Source organism: Copadichromis virginalis, linkage group LG13, assembly GCF_057382275.1.
Source record: "Copadichromis virginalis isolate Kocher_CV1m ecotype Utaka linkage group LG13, C_Virginalis_male_GT1.1, whole genome shotgun sequence".
NCBI classification, from domain to species: domain Eukaryota; kingdom Metazoa; phylum Chordata; class Actinopteri; order Cichliformes; family Cichlidae; genus Copadichromis; species Copadichromis virginalis.
Genome location: NC_140630.1, coordinates 23,711,205 through 23,737,376, shown reverse-complemented (window position 1 = coordinate 23,737,376; position 26,172 = coordinate 23,711,205). Strand labels below are relative to the sequence as shown.

Genomic DNA, 26,172 nt, shown 5'->3' with positions numbered 1-26,172 from the left:
CACATATCAAACATGCTCCTTTAAGAAAATGTAACTTATAAAATTTACTTCTGTTTTAAATATTTCGATCAGGTGACCAGAGCGCACTTTTGGAAATCGCCTGCAGCGGAAAGCAGAGGGTACCAATATACTTTCTGGGTGTTTCAGTTTTCACCTTTCTCAGGAATGCTGTGGACGTGAAAAGCTCCACCGGATTTCAGTTTTGCGAGGACTGGTTCAGAGGGACGAAAGAGTTAACCGGGGGGAGGGCGCCTGCACGGGGGCGTTTGGTATAAAACCACCTCAAGAGCGCACAACAAGTACAGCGTGTGTCGGTAGTGTGATTCGGTTTCTCTCCACCAGCGGCCTACGACTCGTTAAGACGCACGCGAGCCTGAGTCTTCCGTTTCTGCGGGGCCCGCGGGATGGATGCGCGCTGTTTATGAAGCAGACACAACTCCGTTGAGAAGTTTGAACAGTGAAGAGCTACTTTTTAAACTACCTGCACTTTGCTTTATTCCCTCCAAAGTTAGGGCTCACCGGAGAATGCGCCGGTTAACGCGGAGCGCGCACATGACGAGAAATGCGTAAAGCGGCTGAGGTGGAAGTTGGGGAAACTGAAGCATGAGGCTCAGCGTGTGGGGGAGACACGGGGCTGCAAGTTTCCCGAGCTCGGAGAAAGGAAAGCGTTAATGCTGCACGCTGGATCGGCCCTGCAGGATTCGCTGCACCGCACTGATTGGCACATCAGCGTTGGCTCACCGCGTTTGTCTTCAGATCAAACTTTGTGAACCTTCAGTGAGAGGGACAACCTTCACGCAGGACAATACAAACATCTGCAGAGAAAAAACACTGGATCCAAACTAAAAACTCTTTCTCTCTCTCTCTCAACTATTTTTGCTGCCCCACCTCCGCTCCGTTTCCCTTCATTCTTTGTTATTTTTTTATTTTTATTTTTTTGCAATTGTGATTCCCGAAGTGGCTTCGAAGTGGTGTTGCGGCTCCTCGTCCCCGGCGGATCCGGAGATTGGAGTCTCTGCACCGGGAGGAGGCGGAGTCGGAGCTCCGACCACACCGCGGGCTCCAAAGAGCGGTCGCGTCAAGAGGATGGTGCGACTGGCGGCGGAACTGCTCTTGCTCCTGGGACTTCTTCTCCTTACCTTGCACATCACGGTGCTGCGGAGCAATCCGCTTCCCCAAGGGAATGTAACTGTGAGCCTGGATCAGAGCACAGCGCTTACAGAGGTGAGTGGGGGAAATCTGTGAGTAGCCTCGTTGCTGTTTTTTTGTTTTGTTTAGTTTAGTTTTTCCATAAGGAGACATCTTCAGGGAAATTTGACACTAAATTTGGGAAATCTGAGGGGTGTCCACTCGCAGATGGTTCTGATCAAATGTTCATATGATTATGCAGCCCAGGTAAAACAAACCTTCATTACCTGGGGGGGTTGTCCTGTGAGTGAATGGAGATTGACATACGCACGGGATGTCCCCCGGGGATCTGTGGTGAGCCAGCCGAGGGGTAGAAGATGAGGCAGGGTCAGAGATCAGTGCCCCACACCAGACACACCTCCCTGTTGTCGGGGATTTAAATGCTAGCTGCAGGCACTCCTCTGTCATCACAGGCTCATCACTGTCATCCAGGCCAACACTTGATAAGGCAGAGGGGTCAGAGCTGAAGCCCTAAAGGTGCCCACTTCCTGCCCAGGGTGTGTTTGCAGGACAAGTCATGACATTTACCCGCTTCAGGTCAAACCTTAAACTTCACTTTTTAAATCTGGTGTAATCTAGTGTAAGCAAGACTGTAAAGTTTGGAAATCTCAAGACACTATGGTCAAAAGACAGTTTTGCTAAAAGCTTATGGTCCACTTTAGAAGGCGTCCCAACAAAAGTTCACTGGAGGAGACATTTGTCAACACGACAGCACTTAAGGCAGGTTTAATGGTTTTAACTGCCCATTTTAACATAAAGCATAAAGCGCACAGTCTCCAGCAGAGCCCCAAATCCTGACCTGCGGGTTAAGACGGGTCTGGGATCAACAGGCTTTTTTAGAGAGTGTTAAGCATCCTTCAGCTGCTTTTTGATGTATATTTAGCATGCTACTGAAATACTTTGTTCTTCTCCTGGTGATAAATGGGTATTTATGCCTACTGGAATGGTATCCCTGTGTAAATGCTTTAATGGGGCTTAGGGGAAATGAATGGAAAGAATTTTTACTTCACCAGATCACTGCCATCGTTGTGACACCTGCGTATATGCCAAACAAGCCCGTGTTGTGTGGGATATAAGGCCATGCAAAGCTGAGGAAATATTCCAGGAATTTATTGAATATTTGTCACATGGCCAAATGCTGGATCGGATGAGGAGTAGCAGGGAGTTTCTCCAGCTGAATCGCAGTAAAAATAAATAAATAAACTTCATTCATGCCAACTTATATCCCAGCTTCAGGATCCCGTTTGACATTCGTCCAGATTTACAAGGGAGAAGAAGCCAGACGAGCCTTGAGGTTTCTTTTTTGTAAATTTTCTTTGCTCACGAACGCTGCGACTAACTGCAGATACGCTTCACTGACCCTCCACTGAAGACCGTGATGTCATCTTTCAGCCGTGCTTGTCACAGCCCAAGGGGTGTATTGTCATCCCGAGGTGTCATATTTAAAGTGCCATTCACAGAAGAACAATTGTCAGGATGCAGCTCCATGCACCTGAAGTGGAAAGAGAAAACTCTTTTGTCTGAGGCTTATTATCATCGCTGGAGCAGGAAGGCCTCTGTGGCTGCGGGAAATCAGTTAAATTTAAAAATGAAAATGCATGCAGTCAGATTTTATGAAATTGTGCTTTTCTTTTCCAGAGGTCCTCCATGGCTTGTATCTTCACCGTTTCTTCATGTAAGCAAACATTTGGGTACGCCATGTGACTAGGGAAAGGATGATTTTCTCTTCCACCTACAGAAGCGTAGTGTTGAAAAGCATCTGGCACAATGTGGACGGCCTTCATTTCCTGCCAGCTTCCCAGGGGGAAGGACCCCTGAGTTGCTCCCAATTGAAAATAGAGTCATGCCCCTTTAAGCAGCCCTCACAAAGTGAAAAAGGGGGAAGCGGGACAAGAAGAAGAGATACTGTGAGGATGTAAAGGGGGTGGCTTGTGTGTGCAAGTGTTCATTAATGGCTTTTTTTGGGGTGGGGTGGTGGTGGGGGCATCCTGGGAGGCCCCCCAGATGAACCAAAGACTTGTGTGTGACTTTTGATCTTCAAATTAAAGCATTTTACTTTGTCGAGGTGGATCTCAGATGAGTGATCGGGAACACTGCTGATTTTTTTAACATTCAAATGAGTTTTTTCTGTGTACTGTTACTGTATGAGAGCAAAGTTAGACGTAGAAAAAAAGCACATTCTTGGAGTGGCAAGTAGGGAAAAAAACATAAAATCAATAATTTGGGGGTGTAACATTTCATGACTTGTCCTTCAACACTGCCGAGCTCATAACACGGAAATCTAGAGCGACAAAAAGCAGCTTATATTGGTGACCGATGATGTCAGAATGCTGTTCAATGCTCAATGGCAGTCAGAAAACCATCATCTCTGCTCGTGGCACCAAGGAAAGCGAGAAGCCGGCTGTTCAAAGGCAAAAGGAAAGCATGAAACAACATGAATTATTAAGTCAAGCTGACGGCTGCAACTTTGTGAGGACGGCCAGAAAAAGTAAATGTTTCTTTGGTCTTTGGTGGCAGAGAGAGAAACGATAAGACCAAGTGATTTGTAAATAACAGAGATGTTGAAGTGAAGTATCTACAGGCTGGGAATTCCACGTTTTTAACTTCTGTATGTGATCCTAGCTCAGTTTTTAATCTACTGCAGGTCTACCACATGTACAGAGACACAATTTGCCATCACAGCAAAGCAAAAGCTCTCCTTCCATTTTCTGTGACATTTGAGCAACAATCTTTAAATGATCTAGTCTGGAAACTATCTTTAAGATGGCTCTTACTGCAAATGGATACAGTGGAAAATTTACTGAATGCAATTTGATAGTAAATGACTGCTTTTATTTTTAGTGCAGCACAATAGTTCACATTTATTTCAGTTTGAAATGGAAAAAAATGGAAAAAAGTTCTGTAATATAGTGCTTCCCCCCTTGTTTGCAATATAATTAATGTTTAAGCCATAGATTAGGTGGAATTAGTGCTGATAAACTACCAATATTTGCCTATTAGCTGCCAAACTCTGTGTTTACAATCGAGTTGCAGCTCAGCAAGCTTCAACACTGAGCAGCAGTGACTCCAGCATAATGGAGAACATGTTAAAGCTTGACTGTAAAGTATTCATATTTGTGTCAAGACTAAATAATAAGTCTGTAAATACCCATAATATGAAACAACAGAAGATTCTGATATGACTAGATGGCATAATTGAGGAATAATCTCTTTGTAAACACTGCGACTGGGTTTTCATGGTTAAAAAAAAGATTTCTACCTCCATGCTTTCTTTTGCAAGACAAACACGTGGGGAAAAGTCATTTTTGTGCTTTGATTAATCGTCTTAGAGTCTTTGGATAAGTTTCCATAAACGATGAGTTGTAGGGAAACGGCAAAAAAGTAACTTTTCATAGCATTTGTATAAAAAAAGAGGTGGCCTCCCAGATAAGATCAACCACACCTGTTTAATTTGTTTACAGATGTGTGCTTGCATTTACACAGTGGACTGAAGCTGTGAGTGTTGCATTCAGGGCTGCCCCCCCTCGTCCCCTCCTCCTCCTCCTCCCTCAGCGGGGCTCAATTACAGCCACTGAAATCTGAAGACTGGGAACTTGAAAGGCAGGGTTATCACATGGGCATCTCAAAGTCCAAGTACTTGTGATACATCCAAAGAGAGCCCTGTGATGTTCGCATAAAGGGTCGATAGCCGACGCTGCTGGAATGATGTTTTCCAGTACTGAGCTCTCTGCCGTAATTGGCTGGTTGTGAAGACGTCTGTGGTTTTTAGCTGGAATCTCCTTTTTCAGAATGTCAAATTTTACAATTATGGACATAAATTGTCATTAAAACCTTGTCGTCATATGTAAGTTATAACCTTTTTTTTGTGTGTGTGGTTCAAAGCAACAATTTAGATGCATCTGCTCTTCTTTCTCAAAGTTATGGCCAGCGGTATAATCGTTGTAATTAAAGCAATCGCTCAAATTAAGAGATGGGATTTGAACGTTTTAAAATTCTTTGAAATCCATTATCACATTATCTCCATCTGGTTTTGAACTAAGGAACGCAGTGCTCAGTGGATGTGGAAGTCTTTCTGTGCAGCCGCCTCGCTTGAATACAAGTTACATTTATAATCCTTCCTCCCTTGCTGTGCCGTTCCATTTACAGCGCCTATATTGCCCCGGAGTGCACCTTGGCTGGACACAAACAGCTCCACTGGGGGCTTTTATACCCACCACAATGTGGCTGAACTGACACTTTGTCTGTGACTGGCCACCGCAACCGTACAGCGCCGCTGCCATATTCTCAGGCTCAGCCTGGCCACAAAAACACTAGGCAGGAAGAAACGGGACGTGAAAAAAGAAAACAAGGAGCGTGATTGATGGCTTTTTTTGATCTTATTTTCTGCCACCCCACAACGGGGATGATTGCCGACTGCTTACGGCTGTCCAATTGCTCCTTCTGTGCATACCTGATAGGGGACAAACGCCTCAAGTGTCCTTCTGGGATGAATTTACAACACTCCTGTCAGTGCACCAAATGTTTTTCTGCCTACAAGATGGCAGATGTAATTATTTTTGCAATGTTTGCTTAGGTTTCTCTGTGTAGCCCCAAAGCAGGAAAACCATAGGTCCTACATGGCTCTTTTCTCCCAGCCACCATCAGCACATGCTATATATGTCTACGTTATATTTCTATGGTAAAGCAGAAGTATACTCTGTCAGTTAAAAATGGAAAAATATACAGTCTAGCTGTGACATTGGCTCTGAATGCAAGTTCTTGACAGATTATATTTTGGTTTAAGCAGGCAGACACACAGAATGTTTATCCCAGTGGCTCCTTCTTTCTGGGCTCCCAGTAGTCCACTGTCTGCAGGATTTATGACAGAGGTCATGGTTGAGTGAACCTCTGTCAACACGAGAGATCAATCTTAATGTTGCTGAATGTGCAAACCCTGGATTTCTTACATATAGGGCTACTTAGTTTTTACAGCCAAACCAAACCAATTCGATCTTTTAAAGAAGTGATGACAAATTAACATTGCCCTCCTTTCTGTCTTCAACAGAACAACATAAATGCAAAAAGCAGCTCCTCAGCCCAGCTGGCCCCTCAAGACCGACGGTCTGGTCCAGAACACCGACTGGCCCATCGGCCTGCAACCCTCCCCTGGGCACAGGGCGGCAGCGTACACAAGGACGGCCCCGGCGCTTTCCTCCTAGATCTGCACAACTTCCCCGACCTCTCCAAAGCTGACATCAACGGACAGAATCCCAACATTCAGGTAAACGCACGTGTTTCCCCATCTGCCAGCATGCTTTGCCGCTTTTTGCCGCTTAAGACAAGACTACTCAAGCACACAGGACAGGAAGATCAAACAAGAAGAAGGAGGATAGTTTGGCGCACGTCGTTAACCCCCTTCTGTCGCCTTTCCTCCTTCCTTTTGCCCCCCTTGTCCCTTTTCACACTTCCTGGCTCGCAGCAAAGCTGAAGAGACACGGTGAAGTCTCACGTCGATCATAATGACAGCTGAAAAGCAGATGCTAACCGGCAATGCTTCACTGCTAACCCGTGTGATGGGAGACAGACAGCAGCTTATGTAAATGTGCGGCAGACCCTTGCCCATAAGTCCCTCAGTGATGCAGATGGTCGAGTAACCGCTGCCATGTTTAAATCATTCTCCTGTCTAATCTAGCAAGGGGGTCTTTCCATTTCTGAGGGCATCGCTGCCAGATCTGAGCACGAACAAAGTGTATTAACATCTCAAGATGTGGGAAGAGAGCAGAGCAACCAATTGAGCAAGGGCGTGAGCTATGGGAGAAGGGGGGGTCGGGTGGGGGGGTGTCTTTGATCCTGAGATTCATCTGGCTTTCATGGTCTGGAGGAGGCTGAATCGCCCTTTGAACTTTGTGTTTAGGTGGAGAGAGCCCGAGAGGTGGGAGGGTGACTGCGGGGCAGGGGTAGAGTTCCCCCCTCATCTGGGAGGCACATGTGTGAGGACAGAAAACAGGGAGTGGGTAACTCTGTGTGTCGGGGTACCAGGAAGTGCCACCATCGATAGTTCAATTCTTCAATTCTTACTGACTTTGAGTCGACTTCTCTTAATGCAGGTGACCATTGAAGTGGTGGATGGACTAGAGGGCCATGAACCAGAGAAAGGCCTCCGAAAGGAAACCAAGCCCAACTGGGCTTCGCCAAACTGGAGAAACTGGTGGCCTCACACTTCGTCGTCGTCCTCCTCCTCCTCGTCTTCCTCCACTCATCAAACAGAGGAGAATGAGCGCTCTTATGGGAGCAACACAGAGGACAGCAACTTCCTCAGGCCACCGGCAGATTGGGACAGGAGGGGAAGCAAAGCTCAAACGGAATATGGTGAGGATTACAGTGTGTGTGTGTTTACAGGGAAATTTACGCACGCTGCACAATATTTGGCCGCGTCTTATTCGAGCACCAGTCCTCGGCGTTTCAACACATGGCTGTCGTCTGACGTGGAATCTGTAATTTGCAGATTTGCTGATTTAAGCTGTCACCATAATAAGTGCAGTCATCCCAGGCGAGCCTTTGGGAGCCCTTGATTGAAGCCTTTAACACTCTTTTATGAGATGGATTCCTCTGTGTTGTGGAGCTCGCTATGTGACACGGTTTGAACGCCTCGCTACATCAAAGTTCGGGAGCAGGAGCCGGGCCAGAGGCGCCGTTAAAGTCGCCACACCGTCCTCGCAAGACTCTCCCAAAGTAACCCCACAGATAAATCTGCCGGTGAAGGATTTACGCTCGCTGTCAGGCAGTATGCGTCCGGCCCGTGTTGTAGCATGCCCAAACCAACATGGTTGAACAGGAATGCGTGTGCTGTGGAAAATCTCATTTTATTCACTTGCACTACAGTGATTAGGCTGCCAGAGATATAATGTTTTTTGTTTTTTTGTAAAACCAAAGCCCGCGATTAATCTTTCTGGCTTATCGCTGTGGTCAGATCTCATTCGTCGGTCATTTCATACCACACAAATGGACGAGGGAATATTTTATCATCATTACTGTCTCGGCTTTAAACTTTATAAGCATAATTGTGGACAGGCAGTGAGGATCATCCACTCAATCGTCTCATCTGTGGTCTCAGCACAGGTTATTATCTATTTTTTTCCTTGATTTCTGGTTAGTGTTGGCACCCAGCTCTGTAATATGCTTTAAAAGGGGAGAAAGGGCAGCAGTAGAAGAAGCCTATCTGGCCTGTATTCATACAAAAAAAGCTCATAATGAGGGGCAGATGGCAGCGGGGGGCCTATAGGAAGGTTGGAACCAAGCCAGAAATACTTCCACCTCAAAATGCCCACATTATGTGCATAACGGTGATGGGCTCAATGATAATTGAACTTAAACAATAATTTCTTCCCATTTCACTTCCCATTTTCAAACTAATATATCACAGACAGAGCAGCTCAGTGGCATCCGGTGCTTTTGTGCCTGGGATGCTTAGGTAGCAAAGAAAACGTTGATTTTTAAATTGTCTCCTGGATGCACAGAAGCTTTTTATGGAATTTCCAAAATGCTTTAACTGGCTCACTGAAATTGCACATTGACACAATAATTTTGCATCAGCACAGAGAGCACGTGCATGTGGATAGATGAGCGTATGTTGTATGTGCTTTGAGGAGCACACTATAGAGCGAACCCCCTCACTTGCCCGTATCCAAAACTGTCCAGGCTAGACTGATGTAAGTTCAGCATATGGCCTGCAACAGGGCTGAGGATGTTTCTTTCTTTCTCTCTGATCCAAGACTACATGGATGGAGAGGGGGACTGGAGTAGCTGGTCAGCGTGCAGTGTCACTTGTGGAAACGGAAACCAGAAGAGAACGAGGTCATGCGGTTATGCCTGCACAGCCACCGAGTCCAGAACTTGCGACATGCCTAACTGCCCAGGTAAAATCTTATCAATAGCAGACAAAAACCCACATCACTAAATACATTATTCATAGTAAGGACACATGGTATGTATGTCCATGTGTTGATTTAGTGGTCTTTCATCTTTTGATCCAGCTTTCACTGTACTTTCATCTCTCTGAAGGTATTGAAGATGCCTTCAGGACGGCAGCTACTGAAGTGAGCCTGTTAGCTGGAACAGATGAGTTCAATGCCACAGAGCTCTTTGGAGTCGGTAAGATTTTTGCCTCCTCATGTGTTACTCCACACTATCCTTCATTCAGATGTTCTTACTCTATCAAAGGTATTTTCTTCCATCTGGCAGCAGTGCTCCTGCACACTCTCAGCATTCCTCATGCTCATGCTGTGCTCCATTACTGTGCAACAGGACAGGAAGAGCACAGCATGCAGCTGCCCACTCCCTCTTTGCTTTCTGTTCTTACTAAACTCAGCGAGCACACCTTGATTTTAAACATCTCACTTCTGGTTTCACCCTCTGCAGTTGGAAAGTGTTAGAAATTGTGTCCTGATTTCTTCCAGACACAGACAGTTGTGAGCGCTGGATGAACTGCAAGAGTGATTTCTTGAAGAAATACATGACCAAGGTGGCAAACGACCTTCCCAGCTGCCCTTGCTCTTACCCGACCGAGGTGGCTTACAGCACGGCGGACGTATACGACGCCCCCACGCGCAGAAATTTCCGCTGGAAAGACGCCAGCGGTCCCAAAGAGAAGCTGGAGATCTACAAGCCGACGGCTCGTTACTGCATCCGCTCCATGCTGACCCTTGAATCCACCACGCTGGCTGCGCAGCACTGCTGCTACGACGACAACATGAAGCTCATCACCCGCGGCAAAGGAGCCGGCACACCCAATCTAATCAGCACCGAGTTCTCTGCCGACCTTCACTACAAGGTGGACATCCTGCCTTGGATCATCTGCAAAGGTGACTGGAGCCGCTACAACCAGGCAAGGCCACCAAACAATGGGCAGACGTGTCCAGAAAACCCTCAGGATGAGGACTATTACAAACAGTTTGAAGAGGCAAGGGAATTCTAGCCCGCAAAAACACTGCCCATATATCCAGCTAAACCTCAGAAATGGCGCTGAAACCCTTTTTAATTCTGTTTTAGGTCAATTAACACATGAACTTTTAGGCTCTGAGGACAGACATACTGCTCTTATTGAACCACAAAGAATTCTAACAGAGTCAGAACCTGTTTTTTCTCACAAGGAACTTCTCTCAACATCATCACAACCAGGCGTGAAAGTCTTTTTTATCTGATTATTTTTTTATTTGGTTTTTACACTTTTAATAAATGAAAATGAAATTTTGTCAGTAATTATGTTGCCAATTGTAACTCGAGATTTGGTTACTAAAGGGAGGACTGACTTCATATTCTTAAAAGGGAAAACTGTCATTGTAGAACTGTTATTGTTATCGTGCCCGTGTCGATTGTGTGCGTGTGTGGCTCGTTCGGATCGGAGAGACCTGTGGTAATAGAATAACGACACCTCCCTCAGGAATGTGTTACCCAGTTTCCCTTAACTTTGTCATTCACAGTTATCCAGGTTGTTTTGTACGCTTGATTGTTTATTTAGCATGCACACGTTTTCATTTTCATTCATTTACCCCCCCGTAATTTAACTGTGTGTCTCTGAGGCAGATCTTCATTGTAAAAAAAAAAAGCCTGCATTATTTTTGTAAAGTATTTATTAAGTCGTAGCTGAGTTTAAGTCGAGCGTCTGTGGCCAAAGTTGAGATTCCTCTCTGGCTCATGCTTCGCCATCAGGGTGCGTATCCATGTCTCAAGTTAGGGTTAAATAGAGCAGAAAGAATGTGTGAACTGTACGCGACAATGTTTCTTTTTTTGTTATTTTGAGATATAAATCTATAAATAAATTTTTTTAAAGCCAGTGAATGTGTAAGATGATAGAAAATTGAAATTTCAAGCCATATCACACAGTCCTAACAGTTCTCCCTTGGCATCAGCGGGAAAAGAAAAAGCATCTTTAGCCGATCACAAGACTTTAATTAGTTCTATCCAGTGTGGCTGTCAGGACAGGCTTTTTGATGGGATTGTGATATTTCTTCAGAGGGCGAGGAGAATGCAAATTCTTTGTCTTTGGCATGTATCCTCACATTCCTGGGTAATTTCTCAGTGTACACACGCACACAGACACACACACTCGGTGCTGCATCTCTGCAGCTGAGACCCCTGACCGTTGCCTTTCCACTGAATGCTGCAGTCATTGTCACACAGTGAAAGCCATTCATGGTGCCCTCATTCCTGCAGTTTTGTGTGCAGCACAGCTGGCTGGGTGTAGGGCTTGTCTTTATAATGCAGCAGGCCCCAGCACGTTCCACACCCCTCAGGCACAACTCGCAAACGCCTAGTTTTTTTCTTCTCCCACTATTCGTAGAAATTTTCTCCGCACGCCTTTTTCGTCTTGTTTTTCCTCAAACACGATGCTTTATCAGCAGCCCACCTTCGAATACTCACTGCAAATTACATTCCATTAAAATGTAGATATTCTTCCCCTGTTCTCCTGTCCTCCTCCTGAGCGGTTTAAGGCTAAGATTACAGTAACCTGCATGGATCGTTATCTTTAGCAGCAGGTCTAGTGAACAGGCCACGAAGATCAAAGCGGGGTGTTCGTCTTTATTTTGAACCATTAGTGCCAAGCTCAAATTGATGACATACCTCCAACCCCACCTTAACCCAGTATCTCTTCTCCAGACAGGCTCCACGTGTCTCCAGAGCAGGCGATTACTCGTACACCCGACTCATTTTTCATCTCTCGTTTTGTCTCCCCTCCCCCGCGAACACAAGGCACAATTTTGGCCCGCGTAGCAGATTGAGTGTTGTGAGAGTAACTGGCATGAAAATGTATAAACTGTGCTGACCGTAGGGTGTCAGCGAGGCCTCGCTTTTGTGTTACTATTTCCACGAGTCTACTCTGGTATGTTTCAAAGGACGCAAAGCACCATATTAGTGGTATATTGTCAAGGATCCGAAAGGGCTCATTAAGCATCACCAAGATATGATTGTTGGGATTTTGTCTCTATTTTTGTTATGAGAAGGAAATCACGTCCAATGTACTTAAACAATTTTAGACCAAGTTTGACAGGGTCGGCTCTGGGAGTTCTCAGCGAACTGCGGGAGTAAAAAACAAAACAAAAAAGAAAGAAAGAAGAAAGCAGTGGAAACTTGGATGTGTTCACGTAGTACATCAAGATAAGCTTTAGGTGTTCTGCTGTGGGTTTTTTCCTAGAAATGGTTCACATTAAGACAAGTTCAGGTGGTTTGTTTGCCATGCTTTGGGAGTTAAAGAGCCCGGTTATATGGTGGCAATTGGGCATCTCTTTGTTTTGTGGTGTGGTGCAGATGTGGTGGGGCCATTTTTAGCCTCTCTCTTTCTCTCTCTCACTTTCCTTCACTCGCCGCCTTAGCTCTGCTACTTTATGGGTGGTGTAGCACAATGCAGGAAGTGTCTGGGCCACAATACCGCAGGGCTCTAATTGCACGGCAAACTTAATTAAAAGGTTAGTCTTTCGTCTTCTAATCTGGAATAGCTGACCTGGATCAGGCGTTTGCTTATCTAGCAGCCACCTTCCCTCCACCTCCCAACCCCAACCTTCGCCAGCAATGCTCCGCTTGTAACACAGGACGGGCCGTTGGCACTCTGCCCGTCACAGGCTCTCATCTGTGGCACAGCGACACAGGAGGGAGTGGGTCATGGGGGCATAGGGGCGTAAGTGCCTGCTCGTACAGCTGAACAAACAGGTCGAGCAGATATGGAACTTCTGAGAACGGTGCCTTGCTCAACCCCTGCTGCGATGACATTGCTGAGAGGGCATGATCCTCGGCTATAGCATCTGAGGCAGAACGATGACAGAGCAACTTCATGAACACACATTTTGTGACACCTGCTCTTGTCTCATTCCCTCTATAGGTCAAAAGTAAATCCACATGCACGTGTCCATCCCACAGACACCTTCTACAAAACATACATGGAGTACGGTCTTCCAGTTACAGAGATGACACTGGAAGTGCCTTAAAGACATACAAGCTCTGTACTGGCAAAGTCTGGTCCACTTGAAGATCTGCTGGTTTTAACTGTGCACTGATCACAACTTTGCAGAACAGATTTTTTAAGAGATGCACAATTTAAACAAACAAAAAAAATGATATGAGACAATAAATACATTTAAAAAAAAACAGCAAACGTAGAGTATTTGAAAAGACAGAGTTCATTTTAAATCAATCGGATCTTAACAAAGAAATAATAATAATGCAAGTACCACACACAACATCTTTGAAATCAATATAGGAAACAAGGGAAATAAAAGCTGTGAGGTCTCAGTGAGTAAAACTATTGCAGAACTATTGAAACCGTGGCTCGTTTCTAAGGGAGCCACGTGCACTGCCTGGTTTCAACCCCCTCTGTGAATACGTGTTGATGTTAGACACTGGCACAAAGTAGCAAAAGCGGTGTCGACGGGATGGTGTCCCTGAGGTGGTGAAGGAGGGGAGTCAGCATGAGCACGGAAGCTGCAAGGCCATGACTCACTGTGACAGCACCGCTTGGCATGTGAGGACAGCAAGCCAGACAGGCAAGGCTGCTGCCTTTGATCTTTATTTGCTCCACCGTCTGTTTTGCATTTAAGAGCCTTGCTGAGCGCGAGGCACTGGATACACCTTGAATGGCTCAGGATCACGGTCCACTTTTTAAAGACCCAGGATCCTTTTTCAAAGCTAAGGGGATTCAGGACGAAGAGGGATGATGTTTGAAGGCGAAGGTTTGGAGCTGAATGGGGCAGAGGGTCTCCCGGCAACACAGATTAGCTTTGATGAAAAGGGGGGCGCTCTGTAATAACACATGATCGAGCTGACGGACAATGTTGGGAGGGTGGGTGAGGGGAAAGGTAACACGTGTCCATTTGGATGGACTCTCGAGATGAAACCCAGGGTGAGGCAAGTGTGGAATAAAAACAAACACGCACAGCACCTCCCAAAGCAACCTCGCCATCCAACTCCTGCATATTATTCCACTTCACCAACATCTAATGACTATAACCTGTTCCATGTGATTGGAAAACTGGCTGGGAAGCATTCCACAAGCAGGCACGGTGCACTGACAGGGAGGCATTTCAGCCTTCAAACAACAAATATATATTTATCTTCTTGAGCAGCTCTATTGCACATTCCTCCTAGACACTACAGTGACCACAATCCAGAGCGAGGGCTAGCACTTTGACGAACCCTGCCCCGGAGCCTGATACAAATCACATAAATAGCTTCTGTCTCCAATCAGAGGCTCGAAATGTTTATTTATGAGGGATCAAAACAATACAACTTAAGAAGAAAACACATTTTGAGAAACATTTAAAATGGAAAATTTCAATGCCTTCACCAACACAGATTTATTTTCTTCTTCTACTTTTTCTTTCCTCCTCCTGCAGATTTTCTGTTCCCATTTCAGTTACTTTCCAGCATGTAATTTATTCTCAGACTATACATTTTTGGGAGTCCACACTTTAGATTATATTTATTCTGTCTGCGAGGGCTTACACAAACTGCTCTCCAAATAGCAGTGAGCGTCTTATTTCGGAAAAAAGGTACGGCTGGGAGAATACGCCTCATGCCATGGAGTTTAAAAGGACTCAAAGACAGACGCGGATACGTAGCAACATACATTTTATTTTACCTTCTGAGCACTTTAGAAAGCGGTGCACGTATGATTTACATAGCTTATACCATTTTATATTAGTTGCATTTTTTCAAGTAAACAATAAACAAGCTATACCGTGGTTTCGCTGGGACTGAAAGTCTGAGCAAAGAAAAAAAGAAAAGAAGCAAAACCAGAGAAACCAAATATCCCAACAAAAGTTTCAATTCAGACAATTATTCTTTTCAAGTACAATTCTCGACAGCACCATTTCATGGGCTTGATGCATACATTAGTTTTTAACTGTACTTTGTTTTAGCAAGAAAATACACGTCTCTGTCACTGGGACTGTACAAATATAAACTGCGATTTCTATATGATGACTAACAGTCCTGTTTGGCGCTTGGGTCAAATGTTGCTGCCTGAGCACTATATATAGATATATATGTATATATAAGCATCACTCTGGAAGTGCATAGCTTCCTGCTTCTTGAGCATTTCTGCACATCAGAGAAAAGAAAGTGGCTTATTGTGGATTTTGCACATGCAGTATCTAAGTATTCACATTTAAAAAACAAAAATAAAGCAAAGTCTATGGCTGAAACGGTTAGAAAGTTCATCAAAGATGCACATGATGCTACATTAAACAATACGCTGGAGGATTAATAAGAGCATGTGTGTACGAGTATGTGTGGAAGTTGTACGTGGAAAACTAAGTAGGCTTTGTGTCACCGTCCAACCCTTGCAGCTTTAATTCTTAATTCCTGATAACCTCGAGTCGCAGGCATTCCACTCGGTGCAATCTGACATCTTTTTAACATTGAAAAGTATTTGAAAAACGCAACAAGGTTTTGCATTTGAAATTCCTAAAAGTTTGAAAATAGTCACATCTGTTCAGTAATATAAAATAATATGAATATCCACCCTGTTTTGCCAAAAAAACCCAAAATTATAGCTTATATACAAAAGGAAAGAAGCCACTTTTAGTTGAAAAACAGTAACGAAGAAAAGAACATAAAACGGCGCATCAAGGCAATGGTGCATCAAGTCTAGTCCAGGTGACACTGGAGAGCTCGGGGATAAATTGGCATAGAGTACATGCTGGAGGCAGACAGTGGCAAAGGGAAGTCCTGTAAGTGCACTAAGTAGAAGCCAACACTCCTCCCTCCTTCCTGGACACCTGTTTAAACAGCGAAACCTTATTACTTCTGGCATCACAAAGGCCATGGGGAGGTGAGGGTGGTGTGTGTGTGTGTGTGTGTGTGTGTGTGTGTATTTGAGGGTGGATGGAAGAGTTTATATTGGAGTATTGCTGAAGAAGCCCAGAAGGAAGGAAAACACGCTTCACTCCACTACACCCGTCAGCCGACACACCCCTCCCTCGATGGCCAAAGACTGTCCAGGAACTGTCCCAGGTGGCAATCTGGATATGTGTGTCTGCAGGCAGCAAAAGAAAACATTCACACAATGAGAAAAAGAAAAAGGCAGATCTATATGGAGAAAAAGAAATGCTGATAGGATTTTGATTTCTTAGATTCCTGTACAATCATCAAAGTTCAGTTCAATTGGCACCAAAGAACAACATAAGCTTTATCAGGGCACTTTACAAACTAAGGTCTTCTAATACCGATTTCAGAGAAAAGCCCAACAATTTCCTCTGAGCCAGTATTTGGTGAGAGTGGCTTAGCACCGAGCTTAACTACTGCATCCCACTCAGTGAACTCCAAATCCAACACCAGCACCCAAACCCATTACGCCTGATGCTGCACAGCTCCCGGAGATTAGCGGCACAACCAAACCACACAACCACAATGAAGTTTTTAACTGCTTGGTGGGTAAACAGAAATGTTGAGAAAGTATCTACGTAAGAAGCTACTTTTGGATCATTCAAGGGGTCCCTACAGCAGATAGCTCTGCGTGTTTGATGTGACCGATCTTTACGCTGGATGCCCTTCCTGACACAATCCCACAAGGAATTCGTGTCTCCTCCTGGGATCAAACCAAGGATCTTTCCCTTTTTAGGCAAATGTGTAAACCGCTACATGAAAGGACACATCTAAGTAGAAGCTAGAAAAAATAAATACAATGCAATCAGAGGGAGCAAAAACACACACTACTACTGTGCCATCATGCATTTTTACCTTTGAAGTCCAAAGGTGCCAAGTCGGTGTTTGCAGAGACACAGAGTAAACGGAGAAAGAGAACAAACTGCTGGTGTTTTCTTTTTTGAGTTTCTTTTCTTTCGTTTGAGCAAACACTGAAATGGAGTAAGAAGAGGAGGGAAGGGGCAAACACAGCTGTGAAGACGGGAGTGATACTTCCACTGGGGATCAAAGGTGACCGACACTCCCTGCGCCAATAATGGCTGTCATGCTCCTTCCTCTCTTCCCACAGAGGGTAACGCTGGCTCTAGCCTTAGGGGAATAATACAGCCACTTATTTACCGGGGCACTGAACTGGCCTGACATCTCTCTTTCAGTTCCAGGACTCTACTGGTCTTTTTCTGTGTAGCCAGCGACTATGGCCCAGAGCACCCTGAGGGCAACTGTCACTTCAATGGGACAACAGCCAGACAAGGCCACGCACACATGGTAACACTCTGAGGGGCCCATTCTGCCTCCAGTACACGTTTCTGGACTCATCATCTTCTTCCCTTCATTTTCTGAGGACAAGGTTAAGGAAAGCCCTAATTTAAATGGTTTTGAGTGAAGGTCTGTAGTGAGTTATAATAAACTAATGTTGACAAGCTAAATGTTTTCCTTCAGATGTTTGCATGCCAAGGAGAAAAAAACACGTCTTTACCTCACTGACTATACAGCTCAAACTGTGTGCAGTTACCTGCTAGCTTTCTCAATGCATATATCCGTGCTTGTGTCTGACAATGATCTTGTGCCCTGCTCCCACTCCGATTCAAATTCGTGCCACATGTTAAGATCTTAATTTTGCTTTTAGCTGACAGAAAGGACAGCGCGACTTAGTCAGCAGGAAGAGTCAAAGGCTCAGTAAACCAAACAAGTGAGTAATGACAGCACTGCAGGGCCAAGAGCACTGCATGTGTTTTACATGAACTGGGACAAAGTAGCGAGGATGCTTCAGGCTCAGAAATCACACAACAGATGTCCCGACACTTTGGTGGCACAAGTCGGACAAATAACGCTGCAGCCTTTGAATGTGCCATGTTTGCTGGTGCCAGACAGCCTGGCCTGCATTTCAGAAACTGCTGATGTGCTTGGATTTTCCCACATAGTTATCTCTAGGGTTGTCAGAGAATGGTCTGAAAAAGAGAAAACATCGTGTGAGCAGCAGTTCTTTGGGTAAAAAGGTCTCGTCGATGTCAGAAGCGAATAGTCAAACTGCTTCAAGCTGACCTAAGGCAACTGTAACTCAAATAACCACAACCAATGTATGCAGAAGAGCATCTTTGACTGCTGAACCTTGAAGCAGATGGGCTATAACAGCACAAGACCACACTCGATGTCAATGCAATTAGCTAGGAACAGGAAACCAGGGCTAGAGATCACATGGGCTCACAAAAATGGAACAATAGAAGACTGAAAAAATGCTCTCTGATGAAAAATGTCCGGCATCTCGTTGAATCTACGCCACGAGGCCCTTTTGCCTTCAGACTTTTCATTGGCAAAAGTAGCCAATGAAGTGGACGGTGAGTGTATACAGGCCTTTTCCAAACTTAGTGACTACCATCAGTTGAAAAAATACTCCTTATCACCTTGATAATAACTTATTTTAGTCTGCAGCAGTAATTTGACTCACAAGAACAAAAACAATACATTCTTTTAGCTATTATGCTCATTAATACAAATGCTAAGACTCAAACCTTGTCGCTGTGCTAGTCAATATCAGTGACCAATTCACTTCACAGCAACCGGTGATAACCAGTTTAATTAAAAACAGGAGCTTGTAACCGTGATTGTAACACCATCTGTTGGCGATCCCCAACATAACTTGTCTTCCAGTTTAGTTTGCAATGATTCCTTGATGCAAAACCCAGGCTTGCAAAAAGCAGCACAAGCTAAATATAAAAGCCAGACAGGTTAAAAGTAAAGCAATGAGATGTAGAATTATGTGACAGCGGGGCAGGACAGACAGAAAGAAAATGACAGCATGCAAACCTACAGTGAGCCTCTTGTCAGTTCGTTACCCTGTGACTAAAGTGACCACATGACAGGACTACGACTGAGTTAAAATATCACATGAAAAACACATTTCCATTGTATCTGTCAGAGAAAAACAACATTCTTTGGAGATATGAATGTGTTTAGGAGTGAGGAGAAGCCACTCATTAACACCACAGCATAGACCAAAGGGTAAATTTAGCTCTATGACTACGCTGTTGTTTTTCTCTTGTGGTTTCCACATTCTTTGAAAATATAAAAATAAATAACAAAAACAATCATATGCTATTTATTCTCCCTGCAAAATGGATAATAAAAACAGCATGTAACATAAGAAAAGACGTCTGCTTTGTGTATTACACGACAGACAATAACCATAAGGCCTGAGTTGCACGCCATTTGATTGTGTCTGGCCTTAAAAATCTTTATAGTGGTAATGATGTCCACAAGGAGGAAACCGAGCCATATTCGCTGTGTTGTGGATCCTTTACTTCTCTTTCATCTGTCCAATCATGACAATCATCATATAACAATGGTCCGTTTCAGAAGTACCGCCACTGGCTTGTCCGTGCAGTTTTGTGTGTTTCTGTAAAACACAGCTTGATGTTCTGATGTCTATCCAATGCAAACAAAGGTGAGTGTTTGAATAAAACCAGATGCTCTCACTCTTCTGCACCGCTGCCATTTCACAGTCTAACGTCTAAAAGATTAGGACGCAGACTCGACTTTCCTTAGAAACAACATCTGACTGAGAAGAAAGAAAAACCGGAGCAGAGTTTCCAGCAGTGTCAAACAATCTGGCCTGAGATTTTTTTTGACTGGCCTGCAGCAATTCAATCTAGATATTGATCGGTCATAAAAAATACATGCATGTAAATCTCACTAAAACACTGTAAAAGAATAGAAATCCAACCTGACCTCTGGCCTAAATACTCCTGCTCAGCTCTTTCATGTTCTTATCATGGAAAAGCAGCGGTAGATGGACTCTGGGTGGTTTGAAATGCCCAGCGAATAGGAATGGGAGGAATGTCTGCTGAACAGCAGCTGAGCCAGTGTATGGCTGTGACTCTTTATGCTTAGAAAACAGGCAACCAAATGCACAGAAAATTGGCTTAAACTCAGAAATGTTAGGCCAGCCGACTAAAATCAAATCAAAATATGACTCCATACAACTGATTTTCTTTATAACAGATTTACAGCAACACAGTCAGCCAAATCTTCACTAGAGGCACTCATTCCCTGTTACTTGCTCTGCTCCTGGTGCTAAAGAGCAAGATTTAGACTCTAAGACTAAGGCTTTGCATTATACTTGCTTCCCCTAGCCAATTTTATTTGAAAATGCCATTACTATGCAGATAACACCCTACTGTATTTATCTATGAAGTCAAATGCTACAAATACATTAGTTAAAGTACGGGCAACTCTTAAAGGCATAAAGACCTGAATGATGTTTAATTTTCTGCTTTCAAATTCAGACAAAAGTTATCAGACTTGGCCTTCTAACCTGGTTCTTAATTCTTGATAGCTTGACCTTAGCCTTCCATATTAGTGTGAGGCGCTTTGGAGCATTTTTGATGAGGATATATCCTATAACAGTCCCATTAAACAAATACACTGGACTGCCTTCCTCCATCTGCTCTCTACTGCTAAAATTAGAAACATCCTGTTCGGTCCGAAGGTTTAAAATTCTAAACTGGACTACTGTAATGCATTATTAAGCAAAAGTACTCAGCAGGACGTGAAAAGGAAATCATATTTCTCCCATATTAGCTTCTCTCAATTGGCTCCTTGATAAATCCAAAATACTATTAAAATTAAAAATTTTCTTCTTACAAAGTAAGACCTAAACTGAACTGAATACTCCCTCTCAAGATGACTTATGTCCCCCAAACTCATAGCCTATTCTCTTCTGCTTCCTGCCTGTTAGCCAGAATCATCACAGGTCTGCCGTAAAGACACGCAGGTGGCACTTCCTGTGCCTCCATACTCTAGAGACCACAGGAGACACGACTGGAGCCCGGCAGCATTAAAGTGCTCCTCTTTGGCTCTGTTCTCAGTAGGCATAAAGGACAGGATTGCCACATTGCTCTGGTATGCAGATGGTCAGGCACAGAGACACATCATAACTTCAGTTTCACAACAACAAGCTACTCAGTCTCTGTTAGAGCCGTGTGAGATTTGGTGGAGCAGCTGTCTTCTTGGCTGCACTCTCCAATATCACTGTATCATCAATCGCCCCACAAGAGGAAGTGGATACCCTCCCCCAAGAGACCCAGAAACCACTACTGACAGATGATATTTCTGGATCTCCACCCACTGAGCACAAGCACTTTACAAAGAACATTTTTGCATGCATATCTCAATGGAGTGATGCTTGGTGACTTCACCACAGTAGATTTTAAAGCTACTTGAGTGCTTCTTTGGGACCCAGACCCTAGACGTTTCTGCTGTTTAGATTAAAGGGTAGCCTACAAATGCTCTTCCCGAGCACACTGCACTACTTCGAACTCTGTCAACACAGCAGCTTGAGCCAAAGGGGCAAAAAGAAAATGTGTGGAACAGTAAAAGACCACCACATTTGAATCCTGCTTTCATGACGCTAGCTGTCTTGGGAATCAAATTCTTCTCTATTATCTGGTTAATATCAAAACATATTGTGCTTCAGTAGTCACGTGATGATTTAATGCCTCCTACCTGTCACTGACATTAAAAAAATAGCAGCAGATGGATTTTGATGTTGTACTTTATTTATGGCTGAATCATTCACAAATGATTATGGAACTGACATTTTGCTGTAGCAGCAGTAAACCCACCCCACATGTTAACTTTATGTGAGTGTGTGGGGCGGAGGGAGAGCGGGTGGAGGACTGCAAATTGAACATAACAAAGCAAACAAAACAGAGTTACAAACAGGGACTTTATGTTCACTGTCCTCTGCTTACCTCTCTCTATTGGCACTGCCATGACAGGACAGCGTGCAAGCTCACATTCCATCCCAGAGCCCCATGCACAGAGCACATCTGACAAATATGCAGATTGATACTGATATCCCCAGTGGCGCATGACTTTCTGTAAACTTTATGGTACTTTAAGACCAGGTAGTGGCCACAGAGAGAGGGTGATGAGAGAGGCAGACCACGAGAGAGAGAAATAAAGGGAAAGAAAGAGAGAGAGAGAGGGTGGAAAAGACGGGTGAGTGAGGTGGAGCCAGGGGACACAGGACAAACACTTTGAAATCTGAACCAGACTTCAACAACAGTGCCCTCTCTTCATACAGAGTGACAAAGATACATTAGCCAAACAAATCAGTGCGAGCTGAGACTCCACTTAGAGCCAGGAGACCAGGCCACTGGCCCCTACTGCTTAAGAAACCACAGCATTTATGTAAAACAATATCTTAAAAAGGCTCAGAGATGCCTTTTTTAAATATCATTCTATGACAGCAGACATAAAAGTGACATTTATTACCCAGTATACCATACCAATACACAATGCACCCCACCGCAAAAAAAAGAAAAGAAAAAGTTTTTTGTTTTTCATAAGAAATTAAATAAAAAGTGCTCGGCTAAAATACAAAAATATGCTTCATTTCATTCACTCAACTCATAAAGCACTGGACCCTCTTGAGGGAGGAGGGTGGACCCATGTGGCTCCTGTTTGGTGAACGTGGGCAAAAGTTCCCGTCACAATGCACAGGACCGAAGCATATTCCACAAACTACCAAAAAATCTTTGAACTGAAAGCTAAAAAAGGAGACAAGCTATTTAAAGCCAGCCTTTGGCATTGGTCAAAGATGCAACCATTGTAAGCTCACTTTAAGACTGTATTTAATTATAATATGTTTCAGTTTAGTTGGTTGGCTAATTCAAATCTCACCTTTGCTTTGCTATCTTGAGCAGACATGTAGCCAACACACATGCTTTCTGTGGTGTGACTCCACAGGAACTCCACTGTAAATAAAGACAGATACAGGTTACAAACACCAAGTCTTCATACACAAATATCCATACACAGATTTAGCAGCCGGAGCAAAGGTTTGATAGAAACAGGAAACCATACAGAACGAAAGGTTCGATTTCCTAAAGCGAACAGAAATGAGTAATCCTGCCGAAGAAGAACATCAGGCGGGTGAGCCGGTGGACTTAGCACCGAACATGCCCATTACAATGAAAATATATGACTGGCAGTTGTGACATAATTGCATAGAATAGCAGAACTTGAGAGGTGAAATGTAAACTCAATTACTGCACCAAAAGGATGTGGTCGACATGATGTTTATTCATGTAAATCAACAGCAATCTGTGGTAGGTGACACAGCACAAAAGCTGCGCTACGTACACAACATCAAAACGGGGTCTGCACATCATTCAGTGTCAACTGAAAATATTTTATTATCCATGCAGACTTAATGTTTTATGTTGCACTCCATGATTTGGAGTTAAAACAAAAGATTTATGAAAACATAAAGAGCCCAAACTTTGAACTGGACACAATGAGCACTGAGGTCAACTCCATAATAGTAGAAATCCAGAAAGTAGGATCATTCTCCTAAGCTCTGGGCAGAGAAACCAAATCTATCAATACAATCAGTTGGCAGTATTCAGAAGGCCTCCACTTCTCTGAAGATTAGTGGTTGATTCCATAGTGGGAGGTCTCTGCTTAAATCTGAGATGAAGGGTGTGAAACCAAAGCCTGATTGTGCAAGTTAAAACACAGACCACCTGCCAGGAAAGCCACAGTGCCTTCTCTTCTGTCTTAACATCTCACTAATAAATCAAGGAGTCACCCTATGTCTGTGCTTTCTTCACATTTCTCAACAACACTTCATCCTAACCACTTCACTCTTGGTGGGTGCACTACAAGGAACCCAAAGAATTGCAGTGTCGAGTTTGAAGTCTGGATCAAAGTTGTCTTTTTCTTGTTTTTGTACTTTCATAACTACTGCAGTCATGTGCGGCATTTAGGGAACAGCTGTAAATTAAATTCCAGCTGCCAATCAAAAAAATGTAACGTAATTTTCTGTAATGATGCCGTCGCAGGCACGGAGGAGATGGACTGGACACCAGTGTTACTACCGTCTGCTTGGATTTAAAGTTTTTATATATGGCTCACGAACCATCTGATGCTGGCAGCTGCCACGAAAAGAGACGACTTTTGTCTGTTTATCCATTTTATTACCAACCTGTCAATTTAACCAGCCAAGTCTTGAAATTATTAACATCTTACCCAGTATACCCTGAAAATTTTGAGACGGCTGAGCCTCCACACATCTGCAACATCGCAAGACAATTACTCCCCCCAAAACACGATCTTCACTGGCCAGAATGGGTGAACCTGGACACAGAGGAAAAACAATACATTTAAGATGATTGAAAATGGCATATGTGTTTAAAAAAAGGAAAAGAAAGGTTCTCGTTAATCAATAATGTCTCATACTTTTTTCGTTTTCCAACCCTAAAACATAAAACCAAGCATAGCATGACATAATTAGGCAATACACAACCTTTGATGTACGAGCAACAAAACTTTCCAATCCAATTCTCTCCCTTTATATCCAAATTATACAAATTGAAATAATTACATCAGTTTTATCAGGATTTAACCCAGAAATAGTGAATAACAGGTAGTGTCATTTTAACTCTACATACTGTATGTACTGTTATAACACAAGGCTTCATTTTAAGATCTAAATAATGCTCAAATATGTTTCAGCTGACTTTAATAACACATAAAGAAAGGGCCGTTCTTGCTCCCTGACTAAATTCCAGGAGAGACAAACTTCAATGAGGTGTTGTATATACAGAAAAACTTGGACGCGGCCATTAGCCTAGCGCAATAAAAGAAGAAAGGGCTCGGTTTGGAAAAAAACAATCTATAAACAGCTATAGCATGACTTGAAATGTCTCAACACAGCAATGAGCAAAGGAAAACAGGACTATTTGGTGCAACTGATATAAATATTGTTGTGTCTGCATACCATTGTTCTTTTGTTGCATTTCACTCAGATTTTGGTTCCATGTCGTAATGTTCCCTTCACTCTATAAAACACTGTGTGTGTGTGTGTCTGTGTTTGTGTAGCTTGGACAGCGTTCACACACAAGAACAGATATTTGTTCTACATTTTCAAAAAGGCAAAATATTCCATCAAAAACTCCATTATTTAGCCTGCAGCAAGAATTTAACAATAAATAAACAGAAATGAACATTTTTGAAATATCACCCCATTCGATATGTACTTGGCAGGTGTGTCTATGGCACTACAATCTTTTATTAGCATTAAACAAAAATATTTTTTTGAAGTGTTTAAAAGTGTTTTATTCTGTAGACCAGCGGACCGGTACCGGTCCAGGGCCTGGGGGTTGGGGACCGCTGCTATAGACTGAATCACCTGACATTGCCGTGTTCTATCTACGGTTTTGTGTAAAGGTTTTGAGCCACCATCATGTTTTAAATATGGCTGTAAAACACAAAACTCACTCTCCCTTTTCTGACACTTCATACACTGAACCAGAAATGTAACATTTCATAAGACCTGTTATCACTGATTTTCAGTCCACTTCTTGCAGATTTTCAGTTTTTCTCCCCGTTTCCCTTCATTAAGAATGGCTTCTTGACAACCACCCTTCCACTGAGACGATTTCTGATGAGGCTTTGGTGAACAGTAGATGGATCAGCTGTTAGTCAGATGTATCCCTCAGGTCCTGTGTCAGGTCTGTGTTGGATTTTTTCCTGTTTCTTACTTTCAGATGCTGTTCATTTGCTATAGATACTGTTTTTTTAGACCTGCCACTTCTTTTGTCTTTCTTTTCACTTTTCTTTTGTAACCCACTTGACGAGTTTCATCAAAATTTTTAACGGCACACTGCACACAACGCTGAGATATGCCAAGGTTTGGGTATATAACTCTTTGGAAATTACCTTTTTGGTACAAAAAAAACCCTTTTTTATGCCTGTTAAACTATGTTAGATTTGGGATTTTGCATCTATTCAACTAAAGAAATGGGAACAAATGATGTGTTTTTGCCCAAAAATACTATTTAAAATTGCTCATCCCTTAATAACTTCCATGGCTTAACAAACAAACAAAACATTCCTCTGAAAATGGTCACATACAAGAACAAAGAGAGTGAAAAATCAGGATCTTAACCTTAACCAGGCAACATTTAAAAAATGCAAAAAAATGCAAATCAAAATCAAACCGCAGTGTCCAGGGCGAAAGTCCTGTTTGATCCATTTATCCAACAGGAACATGCTGAGTTTGTCATTGTCCCACTGCTGCATAAA

General features: G+C 43.4%; 2 protein-coding genes across 4 annotated transcripts in view; one reads left to right on the top strand and one right to left on the bottom strand.

The window, feature by feature from the left end:
* tasp1 (taspase, threonine aspartase, 1) overlaps nucleotides 1-26,172 on the bottom strand; it is an 89,327-nt gene that overhangs the window by 41,174 nt on the left and 21,981 nt on the right. For 2 of the 3 annotated variants that reach the window (XM_085478101.1, XM_085478102.1), the window contains exons 12-14: nucleotides 24,115-24,222; nucleotides 22,765-22,838; nucleotides 14,768-16,192 (exon numbers count right to left, since the gene is read on the bottom strand). In XM_085478101.1, the coding sequence (XP_085334227.1) occupies nucleotides 16,100-16,192; nucleotides 22,765-22,838; nucleotides 24,115-24,222 (275 nt within the window). In that variant the 3' untranslated portion in view covers nucleotides 14,768-16,099. Of the gene's footprint in view, nucleotides 1-14,767; nucleotides 16,193-22,764; nucleotides 22,839-24,114; nucleotides 24,223-26,172 lie in introns of those variants that run through there. The other variant, XM_085478103.1, reaches the window with a different exon arrangement.
* Nucleotides 286-10,999, top strand: ism1 (isthmin 1). The gene is made up of 6 exons (XM_085478100.1): nucleotides 286-1,224; nucleotides 6,233-6,448; nucleotides 7,275-7,536; nucleotides 8,940-9,083; nucleotides 9,229-9,318; nucleotides 9,624-10,999. The coding sequence occupies exons 1-6, from the start codon at nucleotides 1,087-1,089 to the stop codon at nucleotides 10,139-10,141; spliced, it is 1,368 nt and encodes a 455-aa protein (XP_085334226.1). The 5' UTR covers nucleotides 286-1,086; the 3' UTR covers nucleotides 10,142-10,999.

Coding starts and splice junctions, on each gene's coding strand:
- ism1 (XM_085478100.1), top strand. CDS start 1,087: ATGGTGCGACTGGCGGCGGAACTGCTCTTGCTCCTGGGACTTCTTCTC. Junction 1,225..6,232: donor AGAGCACAGCGCTTACAGAG/GTGAGTGGGGGA, acceptor TGTCTTCAACAG/AACAACATAAATGCAAAAAG. Junction 6,449..7,274: donor GACAGAATCCCAACATTCAG/GTAAACGCACGT, acceptor CTCTTAATGCAG/GTGACCATTGAAGTGGTGGA.